Below are 20,229 nucleotides of genomic sequence, written 5' to 3' on the forward strand. Positions count from 1 at the left end.
AGAGAACTAGAATGCCTTGCACATTCAAAAGCCAAAGTGAGTAGAATTTGTTTTCAGTGGGCACATATCAAGCCCATTTTTAAATTATTGATGTATTTCTGAGATAAGAGAAAATGTTACTTTCCTGAGATCATTCACTGCCTCTCACCTTGGGTGCCAGCCTCCCATTAGAATTCCCAGGCCTCCCCACAAGGAAAGAGGAGGGGACACAGATGCTCCTCCAGTACTGAGAACAATGGCCATTGTTTGTAATGCTTGTGACTTGCTGGTTGCTGTGTTCAATTTCTACTCTGATCATTGCTTAATTACTAAACAGGAAACTCAGACATGGCTAAGTGAAACCAAAAGTGTGCTGTCAAATAGAAACAAAAAAGCTATTTGACTGAATTTTCCATTTCTTGTCACTTGGTGATGGTACTGTGAATACCAATCTTTCAGCTGACAAATCCAAATAAAAGAATTTGAAAGGTTAGCGTTACTGTTATGTCTGACACATAGTAAGTGGTAAACATATGCTTGAAATTTTCTTCATTCCTACTGCCCTAAAAACATTATTTAAGCGAAGGCAAATTTTTTTGTCAGTATCATTATGAAAACTGTCAACTCTTATTCAAGAGCAGAAGTGGATCAAAGTGCTCAATGGCTGCTGGGGGATGACAGCATCTATAACCGATTAACCTGGAGCCTCATGAATGGGGATACTTTTGAGCACAGTTCCACATAGCTCCTAGAGGCAAGACTCAAAGGAAGATGGTGGGTGGACAAAAATTCTAACTTCCAGATCATGGTTCCACAATAGACAATATGACTATAGGAACTACAGAAACACCTCTTCACGCAACATGGATGATTATTATACCTGTGCTGATATTTTATCACTTATGTGTTAGAAGTCAAAATTATGACTTTATTAATCACATACCAATTTGAGGTGAATGAAATTATGCTTGAAGGTATTTATAATAAATGAATGCAACTTAAATCTATGATAAGATGCCATTTTTATTAAACGGATTGGTGGAGATAAAAAGCCTTATCATATACTATGTGGATGAGGGTGCAGGGCATTCTTACATATTATTGGTAGGAAAATAATTTGCTGTAACATTGAAACATTAAATTGAATAGATAAATACCCTTATATTACCCTTTAATTTAACTTCTAGGAAACTATCATATTGGCATGCTCACATATAATGTAATTACAGATGTATAAGTGAAATCACTGCAGGTGGGCTTTTGTGTAATATCAAAAGTTTAGATAGGACAAAAATGCCTACTAATATAAAATATTTTATGGAATGTTTGCATAAAGAAATACAATGCATAAAGGAAAGTCGCTTTATATGCACCGCTATAAAAAAATCTCCAAATAATATTTTAAGTGAATAAAACAAATGGCTGGAATATGTATTATATGCTTCTAATTTGATATAATGAAGAAAAATTATACACATTGAAAGCTATGTGTTTGTTTATACATGTATGTTCATATATACACATATATGTAAATAAATACACACACACACAAGAAAACACAAGAAATCACTAACAGTAGTTGTTTTTTGGTGTAGGAAACTAAAACTGGGAGAGAGGAGAGGGAGAAATATTTAATATTATACTTTTTAAATTTTGTACAATGTACTAGGGCTCTTTATTAAAAATAATTTACAGTGTACACTATTCAGGTGATGGGTACACTAAAACCTCAGACTACATCACTACACAATATATCTATGTAACACAACTGCACTTGTACCACTAAATCCATAAAAATAAAAAAATTGAAAAAGCAAAAAAAATCATTTATTAATACTATTGGTATTTAGGACAGAGCTAGGAATTATAGAAAACAATTTTATATACTATGCTCCCTACCTTCCTTCCTTGTCTTAACTATTAGTTTGCTCAACATAAATGGAAAATGAGAACTTCTGTTAAGTATTTCTTATGGGCTAGGCTCTCTTGGGCCTGGCAATGTAAAAAATTACTTTCAATTTGATTTGGGGCTCTAAAATGCTAGACTTAATAATGAATTCTATATTTTCCTCAAATGGTTGTGCAAGCACTACACTACAATTTGGGGTGAAGCTTGGAAAATTATTGCTTCTGGGGATTCTAGGTCCTATTCTCATTTCTATAAAGGAAGTGGCCAGCAGCTTGCAAAGAGGGTGTTTGCTTCTTGGTTTAATATTGGGCCAGTGTTTGTTTTCACATTATACATGCGTATATATGCTTTTAAATTGTATTAGAGAATTTGGCAGCAAGCTGGTTTACTTCTGCATAAAGGCAACATATTTGTATTTTATTGAACCTTTTTGCTGCTACATGTGTTGATTTAAAAAAATAAATACAAATTTTAAGCAACTCAATGCTTGACGTAGAAGCAGCAAAATGAATTTAAACAAATATGGTAAAGAAAAATATGTGGCAATTTCTTTTTTGACCAGGTAGAAAAAAAGAACATGCTATCATATCTTTGCTATTAAGGATGCTAATAAATATCTCTCTGAAATCGGGGATAAGTTACTTAAAATACTGCAGTAACTGGTACTATTTTTCTGGAGAGGAAGATAAGAAATGGCTTATTTTATTCATTTGTTAAATATAATTAAAACTGTTCATGTTCTTCTCAATGAGCTTATTTTATATATTAACATATTTTTATAGTTGTATTTTTAGGGTTGTATGAGTCCTAAAGCAGAATTAGAGACAGTGGAAAATTTACTTCTAAGTGTGTTGATCTTAATTTCCCATTGACCAATATCTGTTGCAGTACTAACCATTTACTCCTTCAGAGAATTACAAAGCCATCTAAACTAAATGTAATTTGATGAATGAAAAATCCCTGCTATGTCCTTTGCCTTCCTAAAACAAAAGACTGGTTAAAAAAATAATCTGTTACATAAATGCTCAATTAATTAATTAATGCATATATTCATCATTAACACGACTCTTCTCTTTGCTTGATTTTAATGTTAGCTAAAGGAGCAGACATTAAGGTATATATGGCCTGGCTGTTTCCAGTAGAGTATTGTCTTTAATAATCAATTTTCCTAGGTACTCAGGTGTGCATGTGCTCACCTATTTGTGTGCATATGATGCAGTCATCATGCTGGGGCACCAAGTATTTTTCCAAATTGAATGAGTTCTATCTGATGAATGCACTGTTTTGTGAAGAGAAACAAATTTGAAGCAAAATGAGCTTTGGGGGATAAGGGAGAATTTGAATGAGATTCTTACAGTGACATTCTGAAGAAAATGGGCCTATGGACAGAGGAATAAGTGGAAGGACAGGATGAACTTTAGAGGAGATTGTCTGTGAATAAGCTGTAGAAAGTAATATTAGCAACCAATTCTGAATCTGTTTTATGAATACGGCAATTTTTAAAAAGTTTTTCCTGAACTGTTCAGTAAATTCAGATATAACTATGGCAATAAAGGTGGGCCATATGTCACAAAAAAGGAGTATGCTTTAATATTATACATAGATTTGGCATTTCATTAACTGCTTTACATTAATTAGATGACTTATATTAAGGGGAAACCAAATATAAGATAAAGATAGGACAAATACTAGATAAATTGGATAATGTGGATAAATGTAAACTGATAAAATTTAATTCAAACTAAACTAAACACTCTCTGTAACTGAACCTCTGTATTAGTCAGGGTTCTCTAGAGGAACAGAACTAATAGGAGATATATATATATATATATATATAGGAGTTTAATAAGGAGTATTAGCTCACATGATCACAAGGTCCCACAATAAGCCATCTGCAAGCTGAGGAGTAAGGAAGCCAGTCCAAGTCCCAAAGCTGAAGAACTTGGAGTCCAATGTTCGAGGGCAGGAAGCAAGCATACAGCACAGGAGAAAGATGTAAGCTGGGAGGCTAAGCCAGGCTCGTCTTTTCACTTTCTTCAGCCTGCTTTTTATTCTCGAGGTGCTGGCAGCTGATTAGATTGTGCCTACCCAGATTAAGGGTGGGTCTGCCTTTCCCAGCCCACTGACTCAAATGTTAATCTCCTTTGGTAACACCCTCACAGACACACCCAGAATCAATACTTTGTATCCTTCAATCCAATCAAGCTGACACTCAGTATTAACTGTCTCAAGTCCACCCCTTGTCAACTTGAACTCATACACATCTCCTGAGATCGTACATAATCTTCAAATAAAACAATAGCATGGTCATAATTATGCCTAACATAATACAACTATCCTTCATACAACTGGAAATGGACCAATCCCCAATCAAAATGTTATTACATAAAGTGAACAACACTTAAATGCTGATATGAAGTCAATAATTCTTATGTCACATGATAAAGGAAAAAGGAAATAAAATGAAGATATTTTCTTAGCACAACTGTATACATGCACAAACATGTTTTTAACAAACAAAGAGGAAATACTCATGATAATTATAGTCCTCATTTCTGTAGCTGGTCACGTAGTTGTAGCTGGTATTGATAACTACCTTCTTCTACTGCCTACTCTGGATTCCCTTTGCCTTCAGCAAGCATCTCAGCAGGTCATGGTTATTTTTTCCTTGGTGGAGTGACCCAAACTTTCATTCCTTCATTCTTGAAGGGTCTGGACCATTTGTAGTCCTGCCCGGATTGTAGTTTCCCATTGACCTTAATTACAGGGCATGGTAATACTAAGAGACACCTCAAGAGATCTCCTGTATTCTACACATTCTCTTCCTTATCTCTATTGTGTAGTAGTAGACTGATTTTATCTTGATAGTCTGGGTCAGTCACCGCAGCCAACACTGTAACTCCCTTATTAGCCTGTTTACTTGAAGGTAAGAAGAGCCCAAAGTGTCCAGGTGGTAATCTTAACTTCCCATTTAATGGAATCGCTGCTGTGTCTCCTGGTGGCAGCATTCCTCCCTCTGGAACTAAGACCTCTAGGCCAGCAGAGCATAATATCATGTGAACAGGAAGCAAAAATTTTGCTAGTAGCTTGCTAGGGGTGATGGTGAGTAGTGCCACTTCCACTTCCATCCCTTGATTACTAGGCCTGTGATTAATCAGCAAATGCCAGACCTCTACATGAGTCAGACTATTCTGATTGCTGCTTTGCCTCTGCTGTCCATTACAGTAGCTATGCCTACCTTTCCTTTGACTGTTAAGTGCCACCACTTGGCCCCTGCTGCCCTGGGACCCAAGTAGTCCCATTGCATTTAAATTTTGTAGTTGAGTGACTGTGGTTCCCACTGTTAGATCTCAGATACAGGGAAGAGCAATTACAGGGCTCTTCAAAGATGCAGGTGCTGCCCTCACAAACCTATTTCACAAAGCATTGGTCATGGGTATATCTTTGGGACCATCTCAGCTGGGAAGAGTAGATCTAAAGTTACTAATTCACTCCAACATCCCAATCTCCCTAAGCCTTTGGATCCCTTCCACTACATTAAACCAAAAGAGATAAGGCATTTTCCAGCTCGCTCACAGTGGGCCATTTTTTAATCATATTTCAGTTAACCAAGCGAAATAAACTATTAGAACGTTTTTTTTTTTTTTTTTTTTTTAACTCCCCAGGCTCCAACATTAAATGTAGAATCTCTGCTTAGTAGACCCAAATCAATAAAAGTGTGATCCAACTCTATGTTATTTCCACCATTATCCCAAACCCTTACTATCACTTCCCATGCCTGTTCTCCAGATTTCTGCTTATATAAATTAGAAAAAATCAAGCAGTTCTTTTCAATTGTAGTGCACCTCCTCATGGGTCACACACTGAACTTCACCTCGAGGGGCCCACTAGGACTTTAGTCCAGTTATACGTATAGAAGTAAACAGGGTTGTTGGTGTTGTGGGTGGCTCCTAAGGAGGAACAACAATATCTTGCCTGGCAACTGTCTCGGGGAGGTCATTACTGTTGCCTCAGGCAGTGCAGGGTTTATCTCCTCAGACAAAGATGGAAAGGCTGATGGCAGTGTGTGTCCGGAGGGGATATTGCCAATATTGGGGATCGAGAAGATGTTTCTTTTGTGAAAAAGTTTCATCAGAATTTACAAGCTCAGTATCCCCAGCTTTATCAGGGTTCTCTCCCACATCCCCGTTCTAAGTTTCAGGGTCCCATTCTTTGCCAATTAATGCCCTCGCTTTAACAGAGGACACCTGTTGAGGTTCTGCATGCACCTTTCACTGATGGTCAGCCACTTGCATAATAAGCACTTGTGTCTGACTTTCCACAATTACAGCTTTCTCTACAGGAGATAAGACTCACTCAGGGAAAGCTTAGCAGATTTGAGGCTCAATATTTGCTTCTGAATCCGGAAGTTAGAATCCCTGAGTACATCATTTTCTTTCATTACTTTTCCAGTGAACTTAGGAGCAACCAACCGACTTCATTATGTTCCTTAGTTCTCCACATATAGTCAAAGGTATTATGTATAGAGACACTAAGGTTCTTGCCTTTCACAAATGATTAATCAGGAGTGTCAAAAGCATTTATTTTGCATAACTCTCTAAACAGTTTCCACCAAGGACTATCAATGTTCTCCATACTATTAGTAGTATAGTCCTTAGCATTTGGGGGTCTAATCATATTAAGCAGCCAACTATAAAAACCCCCAAACCAATGAAGGAACTCCATCCTTCACACTCAGTATTAACCATTGCAACATCCTGCATATTTTGGTCAAAATAGTATTTTTTTTTCCGTATTTATTAGGCAACTCACATCCTTCAGTTCTTCAATCACCTTATTTTGGAATTAAAAAAAAAAAACAGTCTACACTTATTTTACACTCTTTCTAAAGGAAAACATAAATTTCTCTTTAAATCCTTCTAAATTACAATAGATCACAATTACAAAGAAACAAATTTGCATATTTGGTGGGTTGGACCTATCGCTTGAGACTAAGAAATGATTTGCTATCAAATTATTTCCTTTGGAAATTCCTTCCCAACTTAGTGGTGCTTGTGGAGCTGTCAATCATGGTCTCATAATCTCCCAGTCACAGACAGGACCACACGGTGCAAGCAAGGCTAATGGTTCTTCTCCAGAACTTTACAAATTATAAGCAGAATCTCTTTATATCTGTGGATTACAAATTCAAAGGGTTTGTACCTGAGTCAATGACTCTGTTTCCTGCTGCATGTTGAGAATCAACAAACATAAAAGATCAGGGATTAGGAAGAGCTACAGATACAAACTACTAGTAACAATGAAATACCCTTTCAGTCCCTGATGATCTGATTTCTCTATTTCTTTCATTTTGTGAGGATGCATCTCAACTAAATAAGCCAACAAATACCCTTTTAACATGAGACAGACTGAAGAGGGTTTGTGTAATTTTCAATTGAAGGAATACTGACTAATAGAGATAGAAATGACAATGTGTCAGAATAAGAAAAATTATCCATAAAGAAGGCAGTTGTAAAATGTACATATACTATATTACTTATGAGAAATTGACCATATAAAAATTGTAGAAAAACAAAAAAAAAATCACTTTATAATATCATGCTGCTTATCACCTTTATAATAACCCAATAATTCAATTGCATAGAATTATATTATTGCAAATTATTTAAGTAGCACAGACTTACAATCACATCTTACTACTAATGTGCTACTGCAACACACAAATTAGGATAGAATATGGCAATATGATCTTATTTGCTTCAGTGATAATAATGTGGGTGATTCCTATGTAAAATACAATTTATCCACATGTTAGAGATTAAATTTTGAAAAACTGAAGAATTTTTTTTTCTTTTTCCAAATGTGCATTTATTATTTGCACAGATACATACAAATTATTCCCATTTTAAAAGCCACAATAAAAATATACATTAACCACAGAAGTACTTACTCTAACTGGAAAGAAAATAAACATGGCTATATTCAAAACAGCAATAAACACAAAAGGTCAACATATCTAAATCATGACAAGTGTACATCTCATTTTTGACAAAAATGAGTTCCATTTTTACATGAATGCTTCATCAGCTTCTTTATTAGATCCTCTGACTTTATTTATATTTACTATGAAATTTCTGTTAACATGTGTCACTCAAAGGCACTCAACTCAGAGGTATAAAGTACTGAGCTTAAGTAGGAAACAAAACTCCCAACTAAAATTTGAACATAAATAATTCTAAAGATCAGGGAATATTAATGTTTAAAAGTATAGTATCTGGTACATAAATAATTGAAAAACTAATAATAAAGGTGTACAGACTGTCAAAGAAAAGACCATGTAAGGCAAGAAATATCCTTCGAATCAAACTGATTTTTCACTCATTCAAGATCATTTGAAGGTGTGAAGCTAACTTTCATTGTTCTTAAAATCCTAGGAAAGCCAAATTTAAAAAAATAGCACGACAATGCTTAAGTTTAAAAAAAGTTTCTCAGCTTAGTCTCCAAAACCAGGAAGAAAGCATTTAATGATTAAAAACAAGCATGAACTGGAAAGATATCAGACTAAAAGGAGGAATTGTAATAAGCCGGTTTAAAATATTAAAAGAAAGCTTTAAATGCACCAATTCAAAACAGCATTTCTAATTGGCCATCCAAATTATTCTTTTAGATTATTTTAGCCAAATAAAAATAAATTTACTGATGGATAACTGAGGTCCACTAACATAAGGTAGAAACAAAGTTTAAGCTAAAAATTAAATCTATATTTTGTTGCAGATAAATGTGAGATTTACCTATAGTAATTTTCTGCTGATGCTAAATTAAAAGCACGAGTTGACATTGTACTAACAGAAATGGTTCAACAGATATTTTCTTGGCTTTAAAATGTTTTGTTCATATGTGCAGAGAAATGCAATGAGGATAAGAATAATCTTCTGTATTGTCTGTACAGTTCATAAGGCCTTTACCATCATTAGTCACCTTAGATGTGAATATCAGTAGGGCCATTAAATTAAAGCTGGCCTAAAAAGTTTTCAAAGTGCTACTGTTCCCAACCGATGAGATCTTCAGTTTTCTGGATTTTCTGGGTGACGATTATTTTCAATTCTTTTCTCTGGCGATATATACAAGAAGTTACAGCAGATATATAAAGGGAAGGTCAGAAGCCTGCTGTCGAAATTCATCACCACTTGTTGCTGATCCTTTTTAAGTATAAGTATTTGATAGCCAGTTGTTCTACTACGTATTAGTTTTCCACGACTATCAAAAGAAGCCAAACGTAATCTAAATGCTACGCTCCTTTGAGGCTGTAAACTGACAGACCCGCTACATGGCTGATTCAGTGTATTGCGTTTGAAAATGATGCATCGATTGGTGTAAATTACAAGTAGGTGAAAGCCGAAGTTAAAACCCGTCCAACGCCAGCAGTATTCACCGTCTTTGGCAAGCTTTCTACCACACCTCATGCTATTTCCCTCTAGCTCTTCTTTATCGATTTCTTGAGGCCCTACCTCACTGTCTTGTTCGGCCTGCAGCATAGCAAACCACTGCTGTTTATACACAGAAGACAGCCATTCTGAAGGTACTATAGCATCTTGTTCAATAATTCTTGCAGAAGCCAGGTCACTGATAATATATTGTAACCTTAAATGTCTGAATACTGACACAAATGGTTTTCCTTGTTCCGTTTCAAGAAAGGTCATACCTTCAAAATCTTTTCTCTGTTTGGAAAACCAGACATCTGTTTCTGTCAAAAGCTGTTTTAAAGATCCATTCCAAGAAGGCACAAGTTGAAGAAACATCCACATTTTTAGAGCGGTGTATACATCCATCTCCACTTGCATCACAAATAAGTTAGATGAACCAACGAGCTGTTTCATGACATTTATGCTGAGTTCTTTAAAAAGTTTAACATTCTGGTGAGTCATCAAATTGTTTAGAAGCCATTCAAGGCACTTTTTCTTTACGCAATCTAATCCATAGGTCTCTACTGATGTGTAATAGCCACACACAGTTTTCACAGTAATTGTCTCCTTCATCGTCTTACCACACTGCTGTATTAAACCATCCAACTGCAGCATACAAGCTGCTGCCAAAATGGCAACAACTCGACTGGGCTTTATCAACAAGTCATCTCGATACAGTGAACCAAACGCAACCTGCAGCGCTTCTACATCAATGTTCTGGTCAGGAATCTCCAGTTCAATAATATTCATGCTGGATTCTTTCCAAGAACCGCTGAACATACTAGAAAAGTAGCCAGATTGACATAAATATATTTTGTGTAATCGCCATTCTTCTCCTAGAGCACAAATCTTAACGTCACTGTTTTCACCATTCAAAAATAATGTTTGATAACTATATTTGGATGTACTCCTTAATTTTTTCCTTGCAGGGACGTGGAGGAGCGGCTGCTGCTTGTCCCTCTCCTCCTCATCCTCGTCTCTCTCCGAGTCAGGGCGACAGTAGCGGAAGGCCCCGCTGCGCTTGTGACTGCCTGGGCAGTAACAGAAGCCGTAGCCCGCCGCAGGGTCTCCAGGGTCTGGCCTCCCGGCCGAGTCCCCCGCCCTGGCACCCTGCTCCTGCTGGGCAAGGGCTCGCCTCGGCTGGCGCAGCACCCGGCTGCTCGACGATCCCATGGGTCGCGGCTCCCGGGACTTCAGGGAGGCCGGAGGAGGGGGTCTCCCGCCACGGCCCGGCTGCCGCCGCCAGCCTTCCCCGAGAGCAGGTGCCTGCACCGCCAGCTTCTCACGCGCAGCCCAACCGTTGCAGCGGACACTGCCGCCTCCATCCTCCGCACCCCTCCGCCACTATATATATATATATATATATTTGGAGACAGAGTCTCGCTCTGTCGCGCAGGGTGGAGCACAGTGGCACGATCTCGGCTCAAAACACTGAAGAATTTAACACTGTTATAAAATGCAACATGCACTACAATACATATGCAAATATACTCTTATATAGCATAAGGTTACTAAAACAATCCGCATCTAAATTAATAATAGTAAAGACAACAAAGATGAAGTTATAATAAATAGAACACAGCAAATAAAATCCACAACTGAACCTAAGACTCTAAAGTGCCATTCCTGAAACAGGCTCCAAACAATCAGTACAAATTTTGCATCATCACGAATTTTGCATCATTGCCAAGAATTGTAGTTTCTAGAGCAGCTTGACTTTTCAATAGGGTATGAACATGCAATACTCAACAAACTCTTACAACTTCTTACATTTCATTCACAGATAATTTATTATGATTTTTATAATAACTCACTTGATAACTGAAAGATTTTTAATAACTAGTAAATTATTTTAACACTAAAAGTTTACAAAACTATTCATTTATATAAACAGAAAGAAGATATTTTATAATCTATTGCCAACCCATTGAAATAAAATCAATCCTCATGGAGCTGGGAAAATAATTTGAAACTATTTTATTAAAATATAAAGAGCCTCAGACATCCATCTAGCAGATAGAAGACAAAGCATCAATTCATCCCAGAGCTAAAATCTTCCAGAGTGGCCTTAACATTTGGATCCTGCTTTGGACAATACTAACTATTTTTTATTCTAAGAACTAGCTCATCAAATCTCCTGGCAATTTGAAATGAATCCCTCAGAATTACAATAAAACAAACCTGAAATAAACCCATCAGAAATGCTTTCTTTTATGGAATCCTGTTTGGAGATTTTCAATTAGAAGTCAGGAGGCTAACTAATCATTTTTCGGATCTATGTCATCTTTGCACCTCCCAGCCCCAAATATAAATCCATAGGACTTAAACTGACTCCATCTCCAACTCCCTTCAATAACATTATGTTTCCTGCTAAAGCACCATCCTCATTCTTAACCTGTCATTTTAATTTTAGTGATATATGTAATTTGCAACAAAATTGCCTATTTCCTCCAGCTTTCTTTCACATTCCTGTCTTCAAACTTTGCTTATCTAAGCCAATCATATTCTATGTTAACTTTTTGAGAAATCTTTGATCCTCATCTGTTCACTGGCATGGGTACCTTTTTATACTCTCTTAGAACTGTCTACCATTTTCACACTTAGCAAACTGTATTGTGATTGATTTGGTTGCATTGTAGACTATAAACAGTGAGGTTAATAACTATATTACTATATTCAAAATGAAATTCCTACATTTAACATATTTTTGATAAGGAGTAGGTGCCATACATTGTGTTAAATGGATAAATAAACAAATTCAGGAAGAAAGGAAAGAAGAAAGAATAAAAAGAAGAGAGAAAGAAAAAAGGGAGTGAGATGAACAAAAAAGAAAAGATAGGAATGAAATAAGAAATTCATATACGCACAAATGTGTAGAAGAAACAAAATGTGTGTTTAGTAACAGTACACCCTTAGTTCTCACTTCATACTGAAAATAATGTAGAGAAAAAGTGCAAACTTCCACAATCAATCGCTGAGAAGCTCATAAGGGATGTGAATAAGGCAAAGAGCAGGTCAGAAATGGGGCTCAAACCATGATTAGAAAGGCAATGGCCTAAGTAATGTGCATTATAATTACTTAATTAATTATATTTGAAGCCAAACTTAACTAAAAACAGGTTGACATTTACCCCTGTTGCTGCACTATTGTGGTGGTAGTTATATGGAGAGTTCTGAGTCAAAAGAACACATTTTGGTAATTGCAAAACAGAAACAGCTCAAACAGAAAAAAATCAAGTCTCCTTGTAAAGCTCACTGTGGGGTACTGTTACAAGATCTTTGGGGTGTCAGTTTTTTTCCTGGAAACCTCTGTGGCCAGTGGCGCCTTTGCCAGAATTCTTGTCCTACATCCAGGAAGAATGAGGTATTGAGGTATGCAGACAGATTTGTTTAGTGTTAGAACAGCTCAGAGAGACTGCTCTCTGTAGGCAGGTGGTCATGTTGAGTGTTTAGCTCTAGGCAGAAAGGAGGCCCTGAAGAAGGCGGCTTCTCTCTGCTGGCAGGTCATCCCATCATGTCCAGCTCTCAGCAAAGAGGAGGCCCTGGAGAGGATGACTCCTCTCCACAGGCAGGTCATTGGACATCTCTGCAGGTCTCTAAGCTCTCGGCAGAGAGGGTAGCTCCTCTCTGCAGTTGATCTCCCTTCATCTCTGCACCCTCTGTTCTGGCTGATCCTGGGCTTTTATGGACCTCAGAGGGGAGGAAGTGCCTGTCAATTGGTTCATGGGGAACCATGGGTGGCCTGGAAGAGGCACCACAAGTCCCCACTCTGGTCGGAAGGACTTGCCTGGCCCCCAGCCTTTAGGCCCTCCCTGGCCTGAAGGTGGGGCCTGACCAGGACACATTCCCTTCCACCCAGGGATCTGTCTGCCTCCCGCTGCCATTCATGGCCCCAGGGCTCAATCCCAATCCCACTCCCAGATCCGAGCTGATGCGGGGAGAGAAGAGAGGCCAGGCACGGGGAGGGACGAGCAGACATCGTCGAGCCAGCAGGGAAGGGAGTGGGAGAGGCTTCCCAGCCCAAGGATGCAGGCTGCAGAGATACCCAGAGGTCCTAGGCCTGGGAGGGCAGCCACAGCTGCATCCAGGGAGCTCCCACTCCTCCACCTCAGAAGGGGTGGGGCTCCCGCTTGTCCCCAGCTCCTTCCTTCCTGTTCTGTGAAGCAGGAGGCCCAGGTCTGCAGCTGTGGGTCTGGCGGCTGCAGGCCGCAACCAGGAGGGCAAATCCTGCCTGTTCCCGGTCTCCCTGTCAAGAGTACAGGGAGGCTCAGATCCACAGCTGCAGTTAGGGTGGGGCTCCTGCCTGTAGAGCAGGAGGCCTGGGTCTGCAGCAGCGGTTTGGACGGCTGCATTCGCACCCGGAGAGCTCCTGCCCCAACTCAAAAGTGGCCGGGCTCCCACTGGCTCCATGGGGTGTGCAGTCCGAGCCGTGCCTCCTTGCTGCAAGTGGGGTGATGGCAGCAGTCACTGCCATCAGTACTAAAACAGGTGCTCCTAAACAAATGCTTCCTTTACATGGGTTGAAAAAACAGGTAGTTGAAAAATTTGGATCAAATGGTCAATACTTGTTCAGCATATTCAGGTGAAGATACTTGTTCAGGTGAAGATCATTATTCACCTTGAATATGCTGAACAAGTATTGCCCATTTGACTTGGAAGCTACTTCCATGATATAATGTTATTTATTCAATGTAATTTCACCATTGGAATTTTTATATTAATGTGTATTAAAATTTTGTCTCTCATTCTAATTTTACTATATTTTAACCACCTAAATTTAAAATATCACCTTTAAAACTACCTTATTTATGCATTTCATACTATTTTCAAAAAGAGTTTATTCCAGAGCATCATGGCAGCTCTTTTCAGTGAAAATGCCCCTGGTTTTAAAACACCAGTGCAGCCGAAATCATTGCTGTACTTGGCTGGTGATTTAAAGTTTACTCCTGGTCACCCAACCATTTATACTACTTACTATGGGCTACTCAATTTAATCATTTAATAGTTTATGGTTAATAAAATACAGTTAATTTTAAGAGATAAATTATTGCTAGAACAAAGTAATTTATCTTTCAGATATAAGATATAAAAAGATTGCAATATAAAGCACAATAAAAAGCCATTCACCTTATAAATACCTCCTTTTCTCAATATGGTTTCTTTCCCTGTGATAGTATAAACTATCCTTTTGAGCAACTGCTATGAATCTTGTTTCAACAGCATAACATGCATATTCCTAGAAGAACAAATATGTCAATATGTATATTACATAAAGTATTTAATTTATATCAATTTTATTTTCCCATAATGTAGTTGTAATTTTAAAGTACTGGTTTGTTCACAAATGAGAGGTTGCAGATTCTACTAAATTTTCCAAAAATATAAACATTTAATCCAAACTATTTTAAAACTACTTTAAACATTTCCATCACACACCCAGTTGGCACATTTCAGATTATTCTCTTATTCTCTGATATTAAAATAGCATCATGTCTCTTCATTTATAATTTCACTTTATCTTAATATAAAATTTTTGCCTTAAGGCCCCATTTTCCTTTGCATTATTCGAATTGACTAAACATGATTTTTTTATTTTTAAAATTTTTATTGATACATAATATTTGTACATTTATACTGGGTACATGTGATATTTTGTTACATGCATAGAATGTATAATAACCTAGTCACAGTATTTAAGGTATACATTGACTTGACTAGTTATCATTTCTTTTTTCTTGTTTAATTTTCTTTTTTCTGACGAGATAAGGGCTGCACACATTTTTTGTGGTAGTTGTTCATTTAAATTTTTTTATTTTAATTTTTTTATTTTTGTTTAAATTCCAGGATACATGTATAGAATGTGCAGGGTATTTTACATAAGTGTACATGTGCCATGGTGGTTTGCTGCACCCATCAACCTGTCATCTAGGTTTTAAGGCCCTCATGCATTAGGTGTTTGTCCTAATGCTCTCCCTCCCCTCGTCCCTCACTCCCAACAGGCCCCAGTGTGTGTGTTGTTCCCATCCCTGTGTCCATGTATTCTCATCATTCAATTCCCATTTATGTGTGAGAACATGCAGTGTTTAGTTTTCTGTTCCTGTGTTAGTTAGCTGAGAATGATGGCTTCCAGCTTCATCCAAGTCCCTGCAAAGGACATTAATTCATCCGTTTTTATGACTGCATAGTATTCCACAGTGTATGTGTGCCACATTTTTTTTATCCAGTCTGTCACTGATGTGTATTTGGGTTGGTTCCAAGTCTTTGCTATTGTAAATAGTGCTGCAATAAACATACATGTGCATTTGTCTTTATAGTAGAATGATTTTAATCCTTTGGGTATATACTCAGTAATGGGATTGCTGGGACAAATGGTATTTCTGGTTCCAGATCCTTGAGAAATCGCCACACTGTCTTCCGCAATAGTTGAACTAATTTACACTCTCACCAACAGTGAAAAAGTGTTCCTATTTCTCCACAGCCTCACCTGCATCTGTTGTTTCCTGACTTTTTAATCATCACTATTCTGTCCGGCATGAGATGGTATATCATTGCGGTTTTGATTTGCACATCTCTAATGACCAGTGATCATGAGTTTTTGTACATATGTTTGTTGGCTGCATAAATGTCTTCTTTTGAGAAGTGTCTGTTCATAACCTTTGCCCACTTTTTGATGGGGTTGTTTATATATTTTTTTCTTTTTATCTTTTATCTTTTTTCCTTTTTCTTTTTTGACAGAGTCTCACTGTGTGACCCAGGCTGGAGTACAGTAACGCGATCTCAGCTCACTGCAACCTCTGCCTCCCAGGTCCCGGTTCAAGCAATTCTCCTGCCTCAGCCTCCCGAGTAGCTGGAATTATAAGTATGCACCTCCATGCTCAACTAAGTTTTGTAATTTTAGTAGAGATGGGGTTTTGCCGTTTTGGCCAAGCTGGTCTTGAACTCCTGACCTCTTGATCTGCCCACTTCAGTTTCCCAAAGTGCTGGGATTACAGGTGTGAGCCACCGCACTTGACCATGAATTTCTTAAACCTCCTTGTACCTTTAGGATATTAGACCTTTGTCAGATGGGTAGAATGCAAAATTTTTCTCCCCTTCTGCAGGTTGCCTGTTCATTCTGATGCTAATTTATTTTGCTGTCCAGAAGCTCCTTTTAGTTTAATTAGATCCCATTTGTCAATTTTGGTTTTTGTTGCAATTGTTTTTGGTGTTTTAGTCATGAAGTCTTTGCCCATGCCTATGCCCTGGATGGTATTGCCTAGGTTTTTATCTTGGGTTTTTACGGTTTTGGGTTTTACATTTAAGGCTTTAATCCATATTGAGTTAATTTTTGTATAAAGTACAAGTAAGGGGTCCAGTTTCTGTTTTCTGCATTTGGCTAGCCAGTTTTCCCAGCACCATTTATTAAATAGGGAGCTCTTTCCCCATTGCTTGTTTTTGTCTGCTTTGTCAAAGATCAGATGGTTGTAGATGTGTGGTGTTACTTGTGAGGTCTCTGTTCTGTTCCATTGGTCTATATATCCATTTTGGTGCCAGTACCATGTTGTTGTGATTATTGTAGCTTTTTAGTATAAAGTCAGGTAGCATGATGCCTCCAGCTTTCTTCTTTTTGCTTAGGATTGTCTTCGCTAGCAGGGCACTTTTGTGGTTTCATGTAAAATTTAAGGTAGTTTTCTCTACTTCTGTGAAAAAAGTCAATGGTAGCTTGATGGGAATAGCATTGAATCTATAAATTACTTTGGGCAGCTATGGCCATTTTCACAATATTAATTCTTCCTATCCATGAGCATGGAATGTTTTTCCATTTGTTTGTGTCCTCTCTTTTTCTCTTGGGCAGTGGTTTGCAGTTCTCCTGACGAGGTCCTTCATGTCCCTTGTAATAATAAGAGCTATTTATAACAAAACCCATAGCCAATATAATACTGAATGTGCTAAAGCTGGAAGCATTCCCTTTGAAAACCAGCACAAAACAACACAGTATTGGAAGTTCTGGCCAGGATAATCAGGTAAGAGAAAAAAATAAAGGATATTCAAATAGGAAGAGAGTAAGTCAAATTGTCTCTCTTTGCATATGACACGATTTTTTTTTTTTTTTTGGACAGGGTCTCGCTCTGTAGCCCAGAGTGGAGTGCAGTAGATGGAGTGCAGTGGCACGATCTTGTTGTATTCCCAAGCATTTTATTCTCTTTGTAGCAATTGTGAATGGGAGTTCATTCATGATGACTCTCTGCTTGTCTATTGTTGGTGTTTAGGAATGCTTGTAATTTTTGCACATTGATTTTGTATCCTGAGACTGCTGAAGTTGCTTATCAGCTTAAGGAGTATGGGGCTGAGATGATGGGGTCCTCTAAATATACAGTCATGTCTGCCAGGCACAGTGGCTCAGGCCTGTAATCCTAGCACTTTGGGAGGCTGAGGTGGGCAGATCATGAGGTCAAGAGATCGAGACCATACTGGCCAACGTGGTGAAACCCCATCTCTACTAAAAATACAAAAATTAGCTAGGCATGGTGGCACACGCCTGTAGTCCCAGCTACTTTGGGAGCTGAGGCAGGAGAATTGCTTGAACCCAAAAGGCAGAGGTTGCAGTGAGCTGAGATCGTGCCACTGCACTCCATCTACTGCACTCCACTCTGGGCTACAGAGCGAGACCCTGTCCAAAAAAAAAAAAAAAAAAGAGCGAGACCCTGTCCAAAAAAAAAAAAAAAAAAAAAAAAAATCATGTCATATGCAAAGAGAGACAATTTGACTTACTCTCTTCCTATTTGAATATCCTTTATTTCTTTCTCTTACCTGATTATCCTGGCCAGAACTTCCAATACTGTGTTGTTTTGTGCTGGTTTTCAAAGGGAATGCTTCCAGCTTTAGCACATTCAGTATGATATTGGCTATGGGTTTATCATAAATAGCTCTTATTATTTTTAGATATGTTTCATCAATACTTAGTTTGTTGAGAGTTTTTAACATGAAGGGATGTTGAATTTTATCAAAGGCCTTTTCTGCATTTATTGAGATAATCATGAGGTTTTTGTCACTGGTTTTGTTTATGTGATGGATTATATTTATTGATTTGCGTAAGTTGAACCAGCCTTGCATCCCAGGGATGAAGCCGACTTGATCGTGGTGGAAAAGCTTTTTGATGTGCTGCTGGATTTGGTTTGCCATATATTACTGAGGATTTTCAAATCGATGTTCATCAGGGATATTGGCCTGAAATTGTCTTTTTCTGTTGTGTCTGTGCCATGTTTTGGTTATCAGTATGATGCTGGCCTCATAAAATGAGTTAAGGAGGAGTTCCTCTTTTTCTACTGTTTGGAATAGTTTCAGAAGGAATAGTACCAGCTCTTCTTTGTACCTCTGGTAGAATTAGGCTGTGAATCCGTCTGGTCCTGGGCTTTTTTTTTTTTTTTGGTTGGTAGGCTATTAATTCCTGCCTCAATATCAGAAATTGTTATTGGTCTGTTCATGGATTCGACTTCCTCCTGGTTTAGTCTTGGGAGGGTGTTTGTGTCCGGGAATTTATCCATTTCTTCTAGATTTTCTAGTTTATTTGCATAGAGGTTAAACATCATTTTTAGGTATCACTTATAATTGTGTTAGTAGTAATCTTAGGATGTTAGAAATCTAAGCTCCTACCAGTTATTATCAGAGGCAACTGCATGTTATCATAATTTAATATATAGTAATGCCACATTCTCACTATAGTCATATTGTAATCTTTAATAACAACAGGATGTATATGTCTGCAATGGGGGAAAGAATAAACTATAAAGGGCAGAATTTGCAGAAGTACCAGTAATCAGAAATCAAAGAGAATTCTCTTTCCAGAAGTATGGCCGATTAGGTATCATGACTGTTCTCAGACTATTCATTTTAGAATAAACAACTAAAAATTTGGTTAAACTATATCTGTTTAAGCATCAGTGATGTAGGAAGTGAGTAATATATAACATTCAAAATATGAAAAATCAGGAAACTAGAAGTAAAAAGAGCACTGAAGCTAATATTCATCTAGAGACAAAATGTGACCTTTGGCTTCGGGGCCTCTGAGGGCATAAAGAATAAGAGAAAATTACAAGACCTATCTAAGTTAGAAAATATGTAGAAAGCACTTTCTATAAACTCAATCTCCCCACTGCTAAAAGTTATTATTTGAAATAGTATGCATATGATATATGGTAGAAATAGAGAAAAATTCAATTTAAACCATTGTGAGGAAAATTGCCTGGCAAATACCTTGGTGTTGAGCAGAGGAGAGAATGGGACTCAATATCAAGATTTTTAACCATGTGATGGCTTAGCAAATTTGTCATTGAAAATAATCTAGATGGTACTAAACAAACATAAACAAAGCAAACTAATACAAACTTTAAAGAACTTAAACAAGAATCTAAAACGGTCAAAGGGAGCACCTTCCAATGTAACTAAATAAGCTCCTACCAGACTCATCTCTTATGCAGGTAACAAATGTTAACTAGAAAAAGAAGGGAATAACAATAAATTGAGGGCATTGGGTAGTAAAAGCTAAAGTAGGTCAATTCTAGAAGAAAGTTGATACCCATAAAAAAGGAATGACATGAGTGAGCTCCATTTTGATGGCTTTTAGCCTTAAGCATTCCAAAGGTGGCACTATATAGAGCAGGAAAAATTCTGATAGAAAGCCCACAGATTTTTCAGCTTAATAGAATAGAGGGCAGATTTCAGGGCAACCAGAGCCACAGGAAAATGTTAAAGAAGTGGAAGGAGCCTCATATGATAAACGCTTCTCAAATCTTAGGCTAATTCTTGAATCATGCCTATGTGAGACAAACTCAGTTAAGGCAAAATTAGCCTACCTGAGATGTAAGCTGTTGCCCAAGAAATGGCGTTTTCTATCTGAGT

General features: G+C 37.7%; 1 protein-coding gene across 1 annotated transcript; it reads right to left on the minus strand.

Moving 5' to 3' along the window:
* Positions 1-8,952: 8,952 nt before the first annotated feature.
* LOC115898375 (germ cell-less protein-like 2) lies at positions 8,953-10,524 on the minus strand. Its single transcript, XM_030933290.1, has one exon. The coding sequence runs from the start codon at positions 10,522-10,524 to the stop codon at positions 8,953-8,955; it is 1,572 nt and encodes a 523-aa protein (XP_030789150.1).
* Between the last annotated feature and the right edge of the window lie 9,705 nt (positions 10,525-20,229).

Source organism: Rhinopithecus roxellana, chromosome 6, assembly GCF_007565055.1.
Source record: "Rhinopithecus roxellana isolate Shanxi Qingling chromosome 6, ASM756505v1, whole genome shotgun sequence".
In the NCBI taxonomy this organism is placed as follows: Eukaryota; Metazoa; Chordata; class Mammalia; order Primates; family Cercopithecidae; genus Rhinopithecus; species Rhinopithecus roxellana.